At 37.6% G+C, this 20,294-nt stretch overlaps 1 protein-coding gene across 1 annotated transcript in view; it reads right to left on the bottom strand.

Moving 5' to 3' along the window:
- Positions 1–3,103: 3,103 nt before the first annotated feature.
- Positions 3,104–20,294, bottom strand: part of AADACL4 (arylacetamide deacetylase like 4) — a 217,702-nt gene continuing 200,511 nt past the window's right edge. The window contains exon 4 of the mRNA XM_044061728.1: positions 3,104–4,374. Coding sequence (XP_043917663.1) covers positions 3,579–4,374 — 796 coding nt within the window. The 3' untranslated portion in view covers positions 3,104–3,578. The remainder of the gene's footprint in view (positions 4,375–20,294) is intronic.

Raw genomic sequence — 20,294 nt, 5'->3', positions numbered from 1 at the left:
GTTCAAACTTAAGCCGTTTCGGTAAACTGATATAGACCCATATATATATATATATATATATATATATATATATATATATATATATATATATAAATTAAAACTCATTTAAGCTGCCCACCTAAAATGTAAAAACATTTTCAACAAATCAAGTGAACTAAATTCTTGGACATGTTACTATTTGTCAACATCTCAGCAATAATACAAATTATTTCATATAGACTCTCTAAAGCAGTAGAGAATTCTGCTGCTTCATACAGTAAATAAATCTATATTCTACACTCTCCCATGACTGCAGATTTTAGTCACCAGTACTTGTCAAATTCAAAAACCTTAAACTCATCAGTATTTGTATACCCTGAATATGTCCTGTAGTCAGTTAATGAATCTTTCCAGTGGCTTAACGATAATGTTACTACCAAAATGCTAATGCTACAAGTTGTAGACTTGTAGTGGGTAAATGACCAAAACCCTCCTGATGCACCACGACACATAACTGCACAATCATCACCCTTACAGCCAGAAAATGTAAGAAAATATAAGTCAACAAGAAAAGCATCAGCAATTGACTGGATACTCTCATTTGCACAGACAATGCAGAAGATATAGGCACCTTGTCTGATTTATTTGGTGACCACTAGCTAACCCGTTTTATCTCTGAGGTAAATAAGATATTAAAAACACTGCCATCATCCATGCACTAGGCATCCCACTGCTAGATGACACCCTAACATTCTTCAGATGTAAGCTGCTTGTATTTAGTGATAACTGCCGCATCTAGGGCAGTAACAGAACAGTCACACTGTCATGTCTGTGCCTTCTGCCCTTAGATTAGGGAAGCAATGTGACATAGCATGTCATGTTGAAAACTTATTATCAAACCAGGCCCATAGTTTCATTTCAAAATGTTTCTACAACACAGAACCTCTGCAAAAGGACCAGTTTATCATTAACATACGTATATCTCACTAAATTCAAAAATGATGCTACCAGTGATCTTAAATTAATTTGGTCAGGAATAAAGTTATTACTACCTCGTGCCAAACTTATTAACCTAACCTAATGTTACAGACCAATGCTCAAAAGATTGATGAAACATTCAGAGACCATTTTATTAACAGTATCCAATCAATTTTCAAACTATTTCATTAACAGGATTCACACTATCTCATCAAAAAATAATACTTTCTGCAAAGGGAAATGACAATCCATCCTCTGTGTAGGCAGTAGCAGATGGTGTGCCAAAGGCCCCCTCCTGTTTTGCCTGCTTTTAAATGAGATGGAGTGACACTACAGTGGACTTTGATTGTTAAAAATATGGGCACTGTCCCTTTGTTGTGCTCTGCTTCTTCACCTGCCACATGGCAGTGACACTGCCATCTTCCTTTTAAACATTACAAAAACGAATCTTAGACAACTTTCTATTCTTTTGTGCATCACAGTCCAAGCCTATGCTATGTGGTTGGAAAACATTTCACTGCTCCGATTGTCTCCACTGGTTATCAATTGTTCATTAAGAGCTCCCATAGACCAGTTGAAGTCTTTCAAATACCTGGGCTTTCTACATGAAGAGGCAATGTCATCCTCAAAGCAAGTCTCCTCTGCTGTGAAAGGGCTCATTTCGACTACTGCATCTTCTCAGGGATTCCCTCATGTATGCTTTTACAGCTACAGTTGGCAGTGCAGTTTTCCTCCCCCTTGTACTGTTACAGAAGTCCCATCGTACTTAATCTCAGTCAGATAAAAATCAATAAACTCAGCTCTATATGTAACAGGATAACATGACTCCTCCTTGGAGCTGCCTATGTTTTATTTGATTTGATTCATTTTTAACCAGGTAAGCCCACAAATATCACTTTTCAAGGATGACACAGAGGCACTGTCTGGTTAACCAATCACTGTACCATTTTGTGATAACTTGACTAGATGCTCTGATAGACGGACATATACCCAGCTCTCCAACACCCTTTCCCGAAAGATGCTACTCCCACTCCTACCTTATCTAACTTCCTCATTTTGTACCCCTGCAGCTTATGTACTTCCAGCACCTCTATGTTGTTGACTTATCCAAGCAATACTGTTTGGGGGGGGGCTTATATATGTATATTTTGTGTATTCAGTGTTTGCAATTGCTTTTTTACATTTTAATGAGTGAGATATGCAGTTTGTTTTACTTTTTTTTTTTTTTTTTTATTAAAACAAATGTAGAGTTGGGTTTAGAGGACTGTTTAAGTATAATAATTAGTATGTGGAAGGCAGCCACCCAGATAGGGAGTGCAGGGATTCTTGTCCCCTACAAAAAAATTTTTGTTTTTTATTTTATTTGTCAGATTGAACACTACCCAGTTTAAATCAGGGAAATGAGCCCTCATAAAGTCAAATGTCAGCAATTCATTGAGGAGGATGTTTAATGTGAGGTAGGGTGCCTTCAGGTTGTAAGTGTCCATATTTTTCATGTGTAGTGTGGAAATGTTTACTTTTTTTATTAATGAATGCATAAATGTAATTGGTTTAGGGGGAATTTTAGAAGCTTACTGATGTGCCCGGAATGTAGGTAGACTTTGACATGCCATAAATATTGATGAAATTTTAATGGCAGACCAAGATTGTAGCTAAAACATACCTATGTGTGTACACAGTGAACTAGATACATTATTAATTATACCTTCCTCCACCTGTGGTTTACCATTATCATAAAACATTATCTTGCTCTCTCTCTCTCTCTCTCTCTCTCTCTCTCTATATATATATATGTGTATAGATAAATATATTAAATTTTTTTTTTTTTTTTTGCATGGAGCACCGATTTCTTTCCCTGGGAAAGAAATTGATGTTCTGTCAGTTCGCTCTTTTGAGATTTCGAACATTTCAGTTCGATTAAATTGCATTCGACATTTTCAGCATTCAATATGCTGATATAGACCCATAGATATAGATATATAAAAATACATGGGTCCGTACACACACACATACACACACACACACACACACACACACACACACACACACACACACACACACACACACAGAACCACATAAGTGTGTGCGTCTGTGTGTTGCTGCATCTGTAAATATGCATAATGTATGTATAAATACCATATGAGTGTATATATTTTATATTAAGAAAAAAATACATCAAACACAACCATTATTTAGATAATTAAGTAGTCCTGCAGTGTGGAATGTTTTGAGCTAGAAATTATATGATGAAAAAAACGTCTCATGGTACCCCTTGCCAATGAAATCCAAACATGGGACCCATATGCTGGCAAACAAAATAAGAAATAAAAGATAAGATTATCGTGAAGTACTGTGAACATGAGACTTTTACAAAAAGCACAAATACATTCACACAAAAAATTAAGAGCAAAAAGGCAGAAATATTTCTGGTTATATAAAAACATAGCCAAAAACAAACAAGTGAACTGTTTGAAAAAAAGGCAAACTGAGCTAAATATATGAGTACATATTTTTAGATCCTTGGTTTAAATAGCAAACAAATTGCATATAATGCTTCTTCTGAATGGTGGAGGTTCACATAGTCCTCACTTTAAAAAAGTACAGCAAAATTTGTGAATTATCTATAGTTCTTTGCTACTGCTTTTGGTTGTTTTAATAAAATGTACTATATTGTCCAGTGCCTTTTTTCCAGATGGAAATGTTAGGCATCTGCAGTCAAAAAAGCTTATTATCCCATGAAATCCATCTGTGGAATGATACCAGGTCACCTGAACCCCATTATCTTCCAATCGTTTCTTGTACAGTATGCCATCATCTCGAAGAACATCATATTCACATGTTAAAATATAGGTCTGGGGAAGTTTACGGATAATATCATTTTCAGCCAAAAGAGGGGAGAATGTTGGTTCTAGTGCTTGCTGCAGTACTTCATAAGCATCATCAGTATGTGAGGTTATTATTTTTGGATTATAGCCTCGGACTTTAAATTCTTCAGGAATTTTGTCTGGGTCGATCCACTTCTTGAATTTCAGCTTCATTTCTGCTGGAACATGATTCCCTTCTAACATATCTTCTAGAAACTCTATCTCCCCATTTAAATAATGCAAGTGATAAAACAGTGAACGGGTTTGGAACAAGATGGGTATATCACGGTTCTGTTGATAAGATGGCAGATTAAAATCTACTGCCTGGAGGGCAGGGTAGATGAGGACTTGGGCACATACTGGCAGGAGGTCATTTCTCTGTGCCAACTTTTGGCAAACAGCAGCTGTGAGGTTCCCCCCAGCACTATCACCACATATGACAATGGAGGAAGCATCAATGCCTAGATGTTCAGCATTTTGGATGACATAAACTGCTGTATTTAGACAATCTTCAAACTGTGCTGGATATCGAAACTCAGGGGCTAAGCGATACCTAGACATAAGAAAAATATTGGTGAAACAAAACTCTATAAACATTTCAAGCATTAGCTATATTTTCTTTACAGATCCCATATATTAACAGCATTTGTTTCCATATTATTTCTTGAATGTCTACTGTCACTAAAAAACAGATAGCTCACAAGAACTCCAAATTATTACACACACAGGCATATTAGCCATGTGAAGCCAGATGGTTAACTGATTTAACAAGATGGTAATTACTTTCATCCACAAATAGCCCCCAACCTAACCCAGCAATTACTTCCACTTTATTGTGTACACGTTATCTGAATGCGATAAAAAAAAAAAAAAAAACACAAAGAACAAGATCAGGGACACAGTCAAAATAATGAGAGACAAAGCCAGATAATGTTGCACAGATTTTATATATTGCTTTTATACACTTGGAATATTGATACAGTAACATTTTTTACATTGACATGCGGTTTCTGGGGGAGATGAAGTCTGAAACTCAAATATCTGTCATTATTTGTTAATTTAAATCCTCGGTGATTTGCAAGAAAGTCACAAATTTTATGAAAAACGCATCTAAATGAGGCAAAGTAGTCATGAGTATTCTGTAAAATCAGGGACAGTTTCTTCTTGTTTTACACCAACAGTATCCAAACTTTATTTCACTGAAATACACACAACTCCTGTAAAGCCAGACTACAAGCTAAGCAGAACAAATTACAAGAGTCTAAGTTACTTTCATCCCCAGCCAGCAGCCCTGCACATTTAGTGACTGCAATCTTCGGTGATTTTCTGGAAAACCATACATTTTATAAGGCACACAGCCAAAGACCAAAACATATGAGTCAAAGTTAGGGAAATTCTGCAAAATCAGGAATAGTTTCAATATAGTTTTGCACAAACAGTACCCAGAGAGTAAATATTCAAGCTTATTTATACAAATGATCCAGCTCATTCTTACCTTCCACCCCCTCATTTTTCCGCTGTCTCTTACCAAGCCCCTTCTTGATTTTTTCCAGTCATTCACTAGACTGTCCATCTGTATGTACTTAGATTTCTTGATTGTGTCTCTATTGATATTCTTTCTGCTGATTTCTTCACTGTTTTACATGAGTGCATGTCGTCAGCTGTTTGTAAAATGGATGCCATTTTATGCTATTTATGTTACACTTGGCCCAGTCATGTCTATAATATGTATTGCATAATTTGTTTCCCCTATGCTTGCAAGTATATATAATGTACTACTCTTGTTATAAGTACTTTGTTTATGGACCGTTTCTCCATGGGCCTCTGCTGAAAATGGGCCATTTCAACTCCCTTGGACTTTACCGGTAAACAAATATAAATAAGTAAATAAATGCATCCCAGTCATGTAAAGTCAGAGTGTATCTGAGCAAGTAACAAGAGGGTAAGTTGTGTTCATCCATAGTCCATCGACTTTTAATGACTGAAATCATGAATGATTTGCCAGAAAACCACAAACTGTATGAGGTACATACCAAAGTATGAGACAATGCCAGGGGCACTCTACAAACTAAGGAACAGTTTCAACTTGTTTGAAACAAACAACACCAGAGACTAAACATAGCAACTTATTTCATACAGATGCACACTAGTCCTGTAAATTCAGATACCTAGAGGGTAAGTTGCAGACCAGAGCATTAGGCAAAGACAAGGACATTCTGTGAAATCAGGGACAATTTAAAATTTATTTCACAGAAGGATATTTCAGAGATGAAATCTTCCAATTTATTTCACACAAACACATGCTAGGCCTTAATATCATACTTTAAACTCAGCAAATAAAGAGGACATATTGTTTTCATTCATAGCACAACTATTACTAGGCTAATGGCCCTGGGGGGGGGGGGGGCTTTTTAAGCCTAGCTTTACTTCCCAAATGTATCTGGTAGGTTGATACCCTAGGCTGTTTTATGTTGCATATATAGACTTGGGCATAGGTGGACAAGCATTTACAGGCTGCCTCTATCTATTTTCTATCTATCTATCTATCTATCTATCTATCTATCTATCTATCTATCTATCTGTCTATCTATCTATTCAAAATACTCCAAAAGATATCCCTATATGGAGGCAAAAACAGCACCCAGAAAGGAACCTTTCAGGAAGCAATAAAGCTCAACAGGGTAGGCATTACAGAGAAAGAATGAACTACTCAGGTGTATAGTGACCAAGCCTGGAAGAGCCATTATTTCCCTGTAAAGCACACTCTGGAGGGAATTATTGTGCTTACATAATGGACTATCTGTTAAACTATTTTGTATATTCCTTTATTATCATATACTTTTTATATTTTTGATGTAAAATAGTTCCTTTGTCTAATATTTTACAGTTGCTATAGTATAAGTAATTGTTGCTGGAGGAAATATTTTGCACCTGAAATACAAATGTTGCAGGTATTTAATATCACACACAAATGCATGTGCACAGAAATGTACCAGAAATTGCAACTAATTTCTTGACTGAGTACACCTCAAATGTTTCATTGTGAATGACTGAATAAAAAAATGCATAAAATGCACAGCAGTGCACCCTTCTATGCCTCTCAGCTGTCCCTAATTTTGCAGAACATCCCATGTTTGACTGTTTTTGCTTTGCTCTTCAACAAATGTTAGATTTTTCTGGCAAATCACTATAGATAGAGTCAGTCAGTACAGCCAGACATTATTGTTTCATGGTTGTTATTGTTCAGAAAAATACATGTTGATGGCAACCTCTTGTTCTAGTTAGTTATTAAGTGAATTAAGGTTATATTTAATAATTGTCTCCAATTTTAGATCCCTCTTATTACTGACTTTGCCCTGAATTCTTGAGCAAAAAATTTGACAGGTATATAGTGAAGCAAATTTTGTAATGAAAGTTGCCAAGGATGCCAAGGATAACCATAAGGCCTTCTATGGTTACATCAAAAACCTAAATGGCAATGCTCAGGTCTGTTCTGAGCTAGTACAAAATGGAACAAAATACACTAACCCTTCTGACATTGCCAACATCTTGGATCACAGGTTCAGTGCAAACCCCCCCCCCCCCCCCCACCACCACCTACAGGGCCTTTTACCATTCCAGGGGATTGTGTAAGTCCAATTATTACTGATACGTTGGCTGACAAGGCTCTATCTAAAGCAAAAAACACTGCCTCCATGGGACCAGATGGTGTCCCAGGCTGTGTCATACGCGATCTCCAAAAAGAATTAACCCCGCATCTTAATACCCTGTTCAGTCTCAGCCTATCCACAGGATATGTGCCCATAGAATGGCGCACGGCATCGGTGGTCCCGCTACACAAGGGTGGGGCCACAACTGACCCTGGGAACTACCGACCAATAAGCCTGACCAGTCTGATCTGTAAGGCTATGGAGCAAATCATTATGGAACTTATAAATGGAGAGATTGGGAACCTCCAGTCGTTGGACCCCACACAGTTTGGCTTCGTCAAGGGCAGATCATGCCTCCTGAACCTGGTGGATTTCTTTGAGACAGTTACTCAGGCTATAGATAAGGGAAAGGAGGTACAAACGGCTTACTTTGACCTTGCTAAAGCATTTGACACCATTCCCCATTCAGGTATTATTGATAAGCTCACCAGCCTGGGCATAAACCCTTACGTCACAAGATGGATCGCAAACTCGCTCTCAGACAGATCCCATAAAGTAAGAGTAGCTGGATCTATGTCCGAATCCAGACCAGTAATGAGTGGTGTGCCTCAGGGCTCTGTCCTGGGGTCCCTCCTGTTTGGCATATACTTCTCAGAAGTACAGGCAAGCACGGAAGGGCTGTGGCTGACTAAGTTTGCGGACGACTGCAAACTGGGTGCTATAATAGAGTCTCCGGCCGACATGGAGATCCTTCAGAAGGGCCTAAATGAGACTGATGCATGGTGTCAAAGCCATGGTCTCAAGCTAAATGCAAAAAAATGTGTAGTAATCCCCTTTGGAAAAAACAGAGTAACTGCAAACTACAACATAGGAGGTAATCTCCTGAAATCTGAAAAGAAATAAGGGATCTAGGGACCCAAGTAGATAGTCAGCTTTCCTTTGAAAAACATGTTGCCAAAGTGGTTAGAAAATCCTTCTATGTAACCCATCTGATCACGAAAGGGTTCACATCAAGATCTAAGGATGTAATGGTGCCCCTCTACTCTTCCCTCATCAGACCCATTATTCAGTACAATGCACCAATTGGAATGTACCTGGCTAGACATCTCCAGCAGCTGGAGAGACCACAGACGTATCTAACCAAGAGGATTACTGGCCTCAAACAGTTGCCTTATGCAGCACGATTGAAAAAGCTAAGACTGTTCTCTGTTGCATACCGCTTTCTCAGAGGCGATCTCTATCTAATGTAAGCCATGTCCAACCCAGAATTGTTGAACATGCTTCATCTTAGCAAAACCAAATCTACTCGAGCTACACGCTCTAGGGGTATAAACCTCAACACAACAATGAATAGAACATGCTGGAGGGATAGATTCTCTTCGCAGAGACTTCCCTTACTATGGAACAGGGTCCCGATCTACATAAGACAGAGCCCCTCACTATCATTCTTCAAGAGGAACCTTGATGAGTGGATGGCTAACAGAAAGTTCACACCAGGGATCACACCAACTGCACTACTAGATAGGGGCCAAGGGTACTAGCTGCTAGTACAAGGGTCTAGGGAACTACTAAAGGGGCGGTGAATACCGCACAATGTGGCTGGGCTAATATATGCCTTCGGGCAGATAGCCCAGTACCAACCTATGAATCTATGAACCTATACACACACACACACACACACACACACACACACACACACACACACACACACACACACACACACACACACAAAATGCCATTAATTTTTCTTTAATTTTCCATGTCCAGTAAATACAGATTTTTAATCTGCACTTAGCAACAGGAAAGTAAACGACAAGCCCTGTAACTGCTGCTGCTGTTACTTTTACAGTTTCAGTTTTTTTTATTTCAAAGTCCCAGACAAACAGAAAAGTAAATCCGCTTTAATACATAAAAATACCTCCAAAAACTAAGCGCTTTCACCATTAACAAATGGCTTCTTCAGAGTTAATGAGAGGCTAAAAAACTGTAGCTATTATACCCTGACATCACCACACTTCAACCAATCAACCACAAAGATTAAATAATCAATTATTTGGTTAATTCACAATAAACATTATTATACAAAATGTGTTAAAACATATAGTTAAATCTAATGTTGTTAAGAAATATATACACATAACAGCTGAACACACAGACTCCCATTCAACTTTCATATATTATAAAATAACATAAAATATAAAAAGTAATATCTACATATGTACATATATAGAGTATGTTACAAACCTAACTAATGCACATTTTATACAATAATAGGTTGATGTATACATTTAAATATAAATATATAATATTGCACATGAAAGAATTGCACGTGAAAAGGTTGTCAATTCAACTTTAAATCAAATAACTTCTCAGTTTTAGCAACGGAAGAATGGATGCACTATCATTAAGGCCAGGAAGGCTTATAGCATTAAGCCTAATCTGCCAAATGAACCCCAAGATATCTACTCTAAGCTTATCATCTCCCCCTCTTTCACTTGAGACCACTTGGTTAAGTGCAAAAAAAGTAAACTTTTTAAAGTTGGGACATACTGTACTGTGCACATATAAAGCATTACGTGCCCTTATTTTTGATGGCTCTAAGATGTTCAGCTATTCTATCTTTAAGCTTTCTTATGGTCTTAACTATGTAAAATCCCGGGCAGGTTGTGCAGGTAGCCAAATATACCAACATACTGGTGTTACAACAACACTTCCCCAGGCAAGGAATCGACCTATTGAAGCCAACTACTGTCACATAAGGTCCTTCACTGATGTATCTAAAGAACCTGCATGTCCCACATTTGTACATTTTTGAATGGATGTTTTTAGGGGGTGGCCACTCGAGAATGTTCTTAATGTTTCTACCCTTACAAAATACTACCCTTGGAACTTGGGGGGGGTGTTTCCCCCTGGTTTAAATATGCATTTATAATCAGCCAATGAAATCTGATATGGGTATGACCAGGATTTATATAAATTATTGTACTGTTTGATGCATTTATTATTTATACTCAGGAAGGGTATTACAGCCAAAACCGGTCTGATTTTTCTGTGGGTTACTATGTTTTCACTCGACCCTTATGGTGTTGCTACAATACATTTCTGCATTGGATTTCCACACGTTTGAGTGCTGGCCTCTTTTCTGATTGCAATTTGTTTTTTTAGATTAATTCTAAAAAAGATCAATCATTTTGAATTCACTCTTTGATGATGGACATTTATATATATATATATATATATATATATATATATATATATATATATATATATATATATATATATATGATTTTGGTTCACTTGATGTAAAGTATATTTCATGAAAAACAAACAATAGCACATTTGATGTAAAATACATAACACTGAAACAACAAAACACCGAAGTACATCTCACTGAAAATATTAAATACACCCCACCCCACCCCACCATGTGATGGGCTTTGCTCCCAGACTCCACTAACATAAATAAACTTAACATTCCCATGACCTCTGAATAAAGAGACTATGGCTCACACAATGAATCACTGCTGGCACTCATACAAAAACTTCTAGATATGGAGGTACAACATAACAGTGGGCTTTAGCAAATAACTAATATTGATCAATACGAATTTGCATTCTAATTCCTGTGCTGCAAAACTGCAACAACAGTCATTTTCTACAAACTTACATAGTTTTCAATAAAATATGATTCATTAACTTGTGGTTTAGATCAAAAGTATTTTTGATTAAATGTCCCACTGTTTTTATTTTTTATCAGATGTGCTTTAGATTAAATGATATGTAACCATATATGAATATATATATATATATATATATATATATATATATATATATATATATATATATATGGGTCTACTTTACATTACCGAAACGACACTTCACCGACACACAAAACACCGACCCCAAATAACCGAAACCACACAACACCGACAACTCACAAAACCGAACACAATTACACTGACACAAACAACGTAAACTACACATGACACACAATGACATATCCACTAACCCTAACCCAAACCCTAACCCTAAGGTCCGACACTACCGCACAGTTACCCTACCCGCGCCCTAACCGTAACTCACTTAACCCACCCCTACACCTAAAGACTGTCACTATCTCACACTTAACCTACCTGCACCCTAACCCTAACTCACTTAACCCACCCTAAAACATAAAGCCCGTCACTATCGCACACTCACCCTACCCGCACTCTAAACCTAACTCACTTAACCCGTCCCTAAACTACAGTCCGTCACTATCACACACTTACCTTACCCGAACCCTAACTCCGACACTACCACACACTCACCTTTCCCACACCCTAACCCAAAATCCCACAATATCGCACACTTACCTGACCGCTCCTAACTCCGTCACAATCGCACACTTACCGAGTCGCGCTCACACGTTACCCTTGTCGGTCTTTCGGCTGTCGGCAAATCACCTTTTCGGTCAACTTGCTTGTCGGTCATTTCGTCTCGGTCTTCTGCGTGTCGGTGAAGTGTCGTTTCGGTAATGCAAAGGGGACCCATATATATATATATATATATATACTTCTAAACATTGAAGTTCACAAATCTCAAATGGCTAACAATTGATCCCAAAAAACTTAAAGCCAAAACAAGGAAAAACAAAACACTTATGTTTTTTGCAGGGGTCAAGCCCCACCTGGCACCCCCCACCCCCTGCTAATTATATATACCAACTCCAACATTTTTCTACAGTGGGGATAGGACAAATTCTCCAGTCTCCACTGTGCACAATCTTGCACTGACTTAACACCAGCAGAAGCGATGAAATTTATTTTGATCACTTCTGCCGGCGTTAAACATGTTTGAGATTATGAATTTTTTATTATATGGAGTGATTCCATATATACATATATGTATGGGTTTAGGGCAGTTGGTTAAATGACCATCTACATCAGTATCTGTTAGAGTCAACCAAGTAGTGTCAACCAAACAAATGGTCAGCACATGTGTGAGATAGGTAGTCCTCTGGTAGGGGAATATTCCCTTTCCCCCAGGGATTATATGATCTCTGAGTTAGTATGTTCCAAGGCAATTCCCAGAGCATGTCTTGAACATGTCGACCTCAGGTGTATGCAATAACTTCAATATTTTGATTGTCGTAGCAGCTGGTCATTTGACCAGCTGCTATAGATTTATATATATATATATATATATATATATATATATATATATATATATATATATATATATTTATACACACATACATATATTTATTGTGAAACAAATGGCAGAACCAGAGCATCCAAATGGCTATATAAGACTACTGCAAAGACACTTGGTAGAGAAAACCACTTTATGAAGCAAAGCTTTCGGGTAGAACCCTTCTTCAATACTAAAACATAACATCAAAAAACTCACTATTTAAATACAGGTCATCAGTCACATGATCAGCAGCCAAATAAAATCATGTGACAACACAAATACAAAATAAATCAAGTAGATGAGATACAAAGTATACAATGTAAAACATAATATAAAACTTTAAAACATAGAAATTCATTCTATATAACATACATAATTCAAAAACAATTACATCACAATCTGGTATTCTGTAATTTAACTAATATTGGTTTAAGGCTAACCATGCTGTTCAAACCTGGGGGTGAATCAGCAGCAAATCTCAATATCCATTCATATTCCTTAATCTCTAGTTGGTTATTAATGTCACCACCCCTTAGTGTAGGATATACGATGTCAATCACCCTAAACATAAACTTAAGCTCATTGCCAAAAATAGATATATGTTTATATAAGGCATTCTTATCATAGCATCTCCTAATCTCCGACTTATGTTCAGTAATACGCTCCTTCAATTTACGGGTAGTCTTACCTACATAAAATGAAGGACAGGAGACACATGTAGCCAAATAGACCACAGAAGCTGTAGTGCAAGTAGCTGATACTTTAAACTTAAAAACATTACCATGAATGGGATGTACAAAAGTCTCACTACCATTATATATAAGACTACTGGTCATAAATATCAATAAAGGACCATTTCTTTGTTATAGTAAAAAAAGTATTACAGCACATTTTTCAGAATAATAAATCATGACCCCCAGATATGAAATTAACTTGAATGGTAGTTCCAGCTGTAAAAGACATATAGAACTTTATATTTATGCTTCGTTGATTGGGTTAGTCCCACTAGGACACTTTATCTTATTGTATTGTAGTTTACTGCCCATGAGTGTAAATGCAGGGGGGTTATGAGGCCAGTCTAAAAAAATATCTCTATTCAGGAAAAAATGGATTTCTACTTTTGATGAAATGACTACCAAAAAGCATAGTATTTAGGCTATTATTGTACTCTTAGTACCCTAATGAAAGCCAAGTGTAAAGCAAAATGTCAGACTGTGGCAATAACGGTACATGAATTAAGGTCACTGGAGCCTTTCTTTGAAAGGCTATACCACTGTCCTGCTTTGATGTTTCATTGCAAACAGATTAAGCTAATAACAAGGTATCCAGCTACAAAACACTCTAAGACTGCAATTCCTACTTCAGACCTTCCAGTATCATACACCTCTGAAGGTGATTCCCTAGCTCCAGCCATTTGAACATATAGCCTTGAAGCAACAGCATGCTACACCGAATATATACAGTATACTGCATGAATGTGAAAACAAAAAAGCTATTTAAGATGCTATATTTACTAGTCAGTTGTCCAAAGGCACTTCAGAATAAAAAAATTCTGGGACTTCTTATATTTGGCATTTTCAGACCCTACGTTCAGCCCTTAGCCACCACCAAGCAACAGTAATGGTCACTTTAATATGATCAGATTCAGACTGCCATTTACTTTCTTCCACCAGCTGCCTCCCATAGCTTTCAGCCCTCCATCTCTAAAATATGCGTCATAACATTACCTCTGACAATACTGACCAAACGGACAAACTATGGCTCATTTACTAACAACTTCAGCTAGGAAGTTCCCAGCAGATAAATAAATGTTTCCTCATACTTCTAAACTTATTTTTATGAATATGATTCAATATTTTTTACAATGGTTATTTGTTTAAAAACCACGGTGATGAATATGTGACAAACCCTTTCAATGTAGAACAGCACAGAACATGGAAATTTTAAAACTCAAAGTCACAAACTGAGGAACATTCCTTATAATGAGGTTTAATTGAGAGCTATGCTGCCTCCTCATTAACCAACAGGGACTTCTGTTAACCAGCTGTGATCACCAAAAGTAGTAAAAGATTAAACTCAGCACTGCATTTCAAGTCACTACTCCAGGGACGAAGGTGCTGCTACAGGTACACCTCCATAGGTCTCAGCCTCTTAGCTCAAGAATCAGAGACATAGGCAAAACCGAATGGTAGCAAAGAGCCAAAATCAGGAACAGGTTGTTAAATATTGGTCTAAAATATGGAGAAAGCTGCTAGAATAACAGGTTTACCATTATCATGCATTTTGTGAAAAGCAGGAAGCTTGTAACTTAAATATCTGTCATTGTTTAGTGACTATCACAGTAGCCATCCTTCCGTACCTAAAAATGTGGAACACTACCTCTCACAGTGGAAACAAATGGGCAAAATGTAGAGCAACTCACAGTGTGAAACAAATGGGCAAAATGTAGAGCAACTCACAGTGTGAAACAAATGGGCAAAATGTAGAGCAACTCACAGTGTGAAACAAATGGGCAAAATGTAGAGCAACTCACAGTGTGAAACAAATGGGCAAAATGTAGAGCAACTCACAGTGTGAAACAAATGGGCAAAATGTAGAGCAACTCACAGTGTGAAACAAATGGGCAAAATGTAGAGCAACTCACAGTGTGAAACAAATGGGCAAAATGTAGAGCAACTCACAGTGTGAAACAAATGGGCAAAATGTAGAGCAACTCACAGTGTGAAACAAATGGGCAAAATGTAGAGCAACTCACAGTGTGAAACAAATGGGCAAAATGTAGAGCAACTCACAGTGTGAAACAAATGGGCAAAATGTAGAGCAACTCACAGTGTGAAACAAATGGGCAAAATGTAGAGCAACTCAGTGTGAAACAAATGGGCAAAATGTAGAGCAACTCACAGTGTGAAACAAATGGGAAAAATGTAGAGCAACTCACAGTGTGAAACAAATGGGCAAAATGTAGAGCAACTCACAGTGTGAAACAAATGGGCAAAATGTAGAGCAACTCACAGTGTGAAACAAATGGGCAAAATGTAGAGCAACTCACAGTGTGAAACAAATGGGCAAAATGTAGAGCAACTCACAGTGTGAAAGAAATGGGCAAAATGTAGAGCAACTCACAGTTTGAAACAAATGGGCAAAATGTAGAGCAACTCACAGTGTGAAACAAATGGGCAAAATGTAGAGCAACTCACAGTGTGAAACAAATGGGCAAAATGTAGAGCAACTCACAGTTTGAAACAAATGGGCAAAATGTAGAGCAACTCACAGTGTGAAACAAATGGGCAAAATGTAGAGCAACTCACAGTGTGAAACAAATGGGCAAAATGTAGAGCAACTCACAGTGTGAAACAAATGGGCAAAATGTAGAGCAACTCACAGTGTGAAACAAATGGGCAAAATGTAGAGCAACTCACAGTGTGAAACAAATGGGCAAAATGTAGAGCATCCACTAACTAGCATTACAGTCACTTTGAATTTATAGATTTTTTTATAACATGCATGCATTGTTTGACTTTTCTAATACATATTTATTGATTTTATTCAATCATTTGGATAAATAAATATGCTTTACTAAGGTTTTTGCTTATGTTGTCAGGGCTTGATTAGTTGTATAACGTATTCCTTTTTGTCATCACTGTAGACTTGAATTGCTTGAAGTGAACAAGGTTATTTAAACTGGATTAAGGCATTTGCATACAACTCTGATGAAGTCCCCTTTGAAATGATGAGGGATGAAAGCACTTAACTTTTTTCTCATTTTGTTTATAATTTGTATTAAATGTTTTTAAATTTTGTTCTGTCTGGATTTTTATCACAGCCTTACTGCAGTTTTGGTTTATTTTACTTTTTATGGTCCCCTGTGTGACTGCTTGGTATTTTCCACACATAGAGCATATTCTTCTAATTCATCCAGACTGTGCAGTTTGGATTGCCGCTAAGAAGCCTATATCTGACTGAAACAATTTTATATTCTTCAACCTTATACTAAATGAAAGTTGTCGCAATTGAATTATTTGTCTAGTGCATGTTTTTGGAACTGTTTCTAACTTTTTAGAGATATCATATTGTTCAGAGAAACTTGTCCACAATATTCTACATGTCATGTGGTCAAATCACAGTCTGAAACAACAGAACCAAGGCACTTCCTGCAGGTATATTGCTGCTGCTGATAGTGCACAGCCTGTCCCTCATAGTACCATAACAACATCTTACTGTGCTCAACAAATGAGCTTCAAAACTAAGTTTGTCATCAGTTATTATACCTAAATCCTTAAACGAAGTCTGAAACAGGGATCTGCATTTTTTTTGCCTTTGGGTTACTGTGTGCTTTTTAACTTCATTAAAGTTGTGTTGCATAACAAGAAATGTGATAGGTGCTACAAACAAATGAACAAGGTTGCTGCATTGTTATAACAGGCAGGTATATGATGTCACATTATTATAGAAAATTAAGCTGAAAGAACACGGTTGTAATGTATTAACCTAACAGTGAATTGGGCAACGATGTACCTCCTAATGCAAGCTAGTGATGTGCAGTTTGCAGCAGTTACAGTGCATTGTGAGTCACATGTAGGGAGTTTGTGCTTAGGCCAGTGGGTTATATTAAGCTGGAGGCAAATTTAATTAGAAGAAATATTCCCCTGGAAGGTGGGGTTGCTTCACAAGGATGATAACAAGAGGCTTTTAGTGGTGTAGATGGAAACCTGACTAGATCCATTATATATTATTAGTGTATGCCTCCCTAATTATAGCGATTTATCATTCAATATGCTAGTGCTGAGGAGGACAGGCCCCCTCCTTATGTACTGACATTGTGAGCTGGAGATTTTAATGTGACTTTTTCCCTGACAGTGGGTAGACTAGGACATGATAATGTTTTACACAGGGCCCATAAAGTGATAACATTGAGAGTTACATCTCTGCCGCAGCAAGTGGGCCTCTGTAAATAAATACATCATAGGAGGGAAGATATGCTAGATAATGTAGCCCGGAATATTCACTTGACAGGTTAGCATTTTTTCCTTGTGTAAATAAACATATTGCCTGATGATATCTTCCTCAATGCAGAAATGGAGACTCTTTTGTCCCCATTTCACCATTTTGGCTTGTCCAAAGAATGAACTGCTGCCTCTTATTACTGGAAGGTGAGTGAGTGGTGCTTAAGGAGCTGGTCAAACTGGCCAATCTGGTCAGTTTAGATATGTGTGCACAGAATTTTGAGATGGGCCATTATTTTCAGGGGTTAGAGGAAATGATACTATAGTTAGCCTTTAAATCTATAATGAGGGGCATCTGAAGTCATGTAGTTGTGTCATTAGAAGGATATAAGGGTGGTGAGTTAAAGAAACAGAGGAGAAATATATTGGCACATTTCATGTTCCTTTCAAAGGAAGTAATAAGCAGTTGTGGCCCCTCAAATTATATGTCCTAAAATATGAACTAAATGTATCAGGGACTGGAAAAGCCCAGATACTTCACAATAGGTTTAGAATGAAGTAATGCAGTAGGAAACCAACACCAGAGACATTCTTAAATATGGAGTAAAAACTATTTGCTTGACTATTCCTCTCTTGTGTGAGTGTATCAAGTATCATCAGGAAGTAGAAGATTAATGTGGCATTTATGACTTTTTTATAAGAGGTTGCATAGGGTCAAGATATAACAAAGTGCTGCTACCGTCCAAAGGTACACGTCCCAGAAAAGAAGAAAAAATACTCGAAGAAAGGTTGCATAGGGTGAAATTCAGATGTATTTACCTCAGATACCCAACAGCTGTGGTACTTGGGGAGTCCAATAATCTCAGAAGGACTGTTTTCTAGAACACTAGCAAATAACAACAGTCCTGATGAATATGGATCACAGGGCCTTGGAAAGTTTTGAATATGGAAGAAACTCCATTCACTAGATGAAATTGCTGTACACAATTTTCAGTTGCAAGACAGTGCAGGATGACGTTCAAAGTAATCCAGATGTGTAGGAGAGATGGTGTGCCCTCTGTCCCACTTCTATTTATGCTGGCCCTGGAATCAATGAGTGCATAATCATGGCATATTGTTTAGCCAAGCCTCAGGGGGATGGTTTGGTATCATGGTGAAGATATTTACCTCACAGATACAAAGTACAAGGTTTATTTCTGACTTCTGGTTACTGGCTAAACTTGCAATAGTCTGCAAACTAATATTTACCTATGAACCTATGACAGGGTCTCTGTAGTCAAAATACTGAACCATGTTAATGGTGAACAGTTTGCGTAAGGCACCCTCTACGTAAGGGCTACTACTGTTTTCTGGCTTGTTTCTGAATCTGGATAAGACAGAAAATCTGATTTTGTGGTCAGCAGGTGAACATTGAGTGGCCAATGCCATATGATGAAGAAGCTAAATTGTTGGGATTTGTGGTGAAACATACATCCATCCATTGATATTCATATAGTGAATAATGAAACAGTGATGATTAAGAGAAACAGGAGAACCTGAATGAGAGTCAGAAACATTTATAGCAATGATTTTGTTGGTTAAATTATGTTGGCCTTTTGGGGTTTAGTCTCATATCACATGTAAATTTAAGCAAATAAAGGGAATGTACTGGCCAATGGAACAATTAATTTGTCAAAACAAGAAACTGAGATTTAGCAGATGCATTTTCTATTCCTCAAAATGAGAGGAAAGGGTAATGGATGTCCTGAACTTCAGTCTGTACCTGGTCTCCTTTTTAACTCAATGATATGTGCTCTGGATACAACTGAAAGGACAAGAGTAGGCCAACATCTTTAATGTCATGACATATACATCTTCCTTGGAGATGACATTGTTAATGTTCCTCTTTTTTCTTGTTCCAGCCATTAGTACCTGCCTCAAGAATGCTAATGGCTTTGCAAGATTATCAAGGAAGTATCTGTCAGACCCATTTACAGGAGTATTATCAGGGATATTATAACTTCAGGAGGGGACCAGGCAAGGGAGCCAAGGTGGTAAGATATATGTGTGATGGGCTGCAAAAGCTGGAACATTCCTTTGAAAATCTTCAGGATAAATTTACATCACATTTCAGAATTTGTTGAGGCACTTCCAGACCAGTTTAGTTACTAGTGGTTAATAGGTGGTGAAGAAGAGCATGCCAGTGTGTGGTGCAAGGCAGATAAAAGAAGGGGGGGCTGATTGATAGAGGGCAGTTAACAGAATTTGATAATATAATTTTTATTTGGATGTAGCAGGAGGAATCAGATGGCTTCACCGGTAAAAGATTTTATTATGGCTGTGTTAGAACAAAAAGATCAGAATCTGTGGAAGAAATAGAAGATACTTGTATCAGACATGAACAATCACATAGGTCAATTGCTTTGCCCAGTGAAAGACTATGACCACTGCTTTCAGAATCAGTTTCAGTGGCTGATGCTTTGGTAAAGATCGCCAGTGAAAGCCAGAACTACCTGAACTCAGTGTAAAGGTGTAGGTTGAAGAGTTGAGAGAGAAAGTGTGTCTGTATGTGTGTGTTTGTGTGTGTGTGTGTGTGTGTGTGTGTGTGTGTGTGTGTGTGTGTGTGTGTGTGTGTGTGTGTGTGTGTGGGGGGGGGATAATATTATATGCATCTGTGGCGGGCATGCCCTTCTCTGGCTAGACAGTAGCGTAGAGTTCATAATGTG

The sequence above is a fragment of the Protopterus annectens genome, chromosome 2.part0 (assembly GCF_019279795.1).
Source record: "Protopterus annectens isolate FY-2018-M chromosome 2.part0, PAN1.0, whole genome shotgun sequence".
Lineage (NCBI taxonomy): Eukaryota > Metazoa > Chordata > Ceratodontiformes > Protopteridae > Protopterus > Protopterus annectens.
Note: the sequence above shows the minus strand (reverse complement) of the source record. Positions and strands in the feature narration are given on the sequence as shown.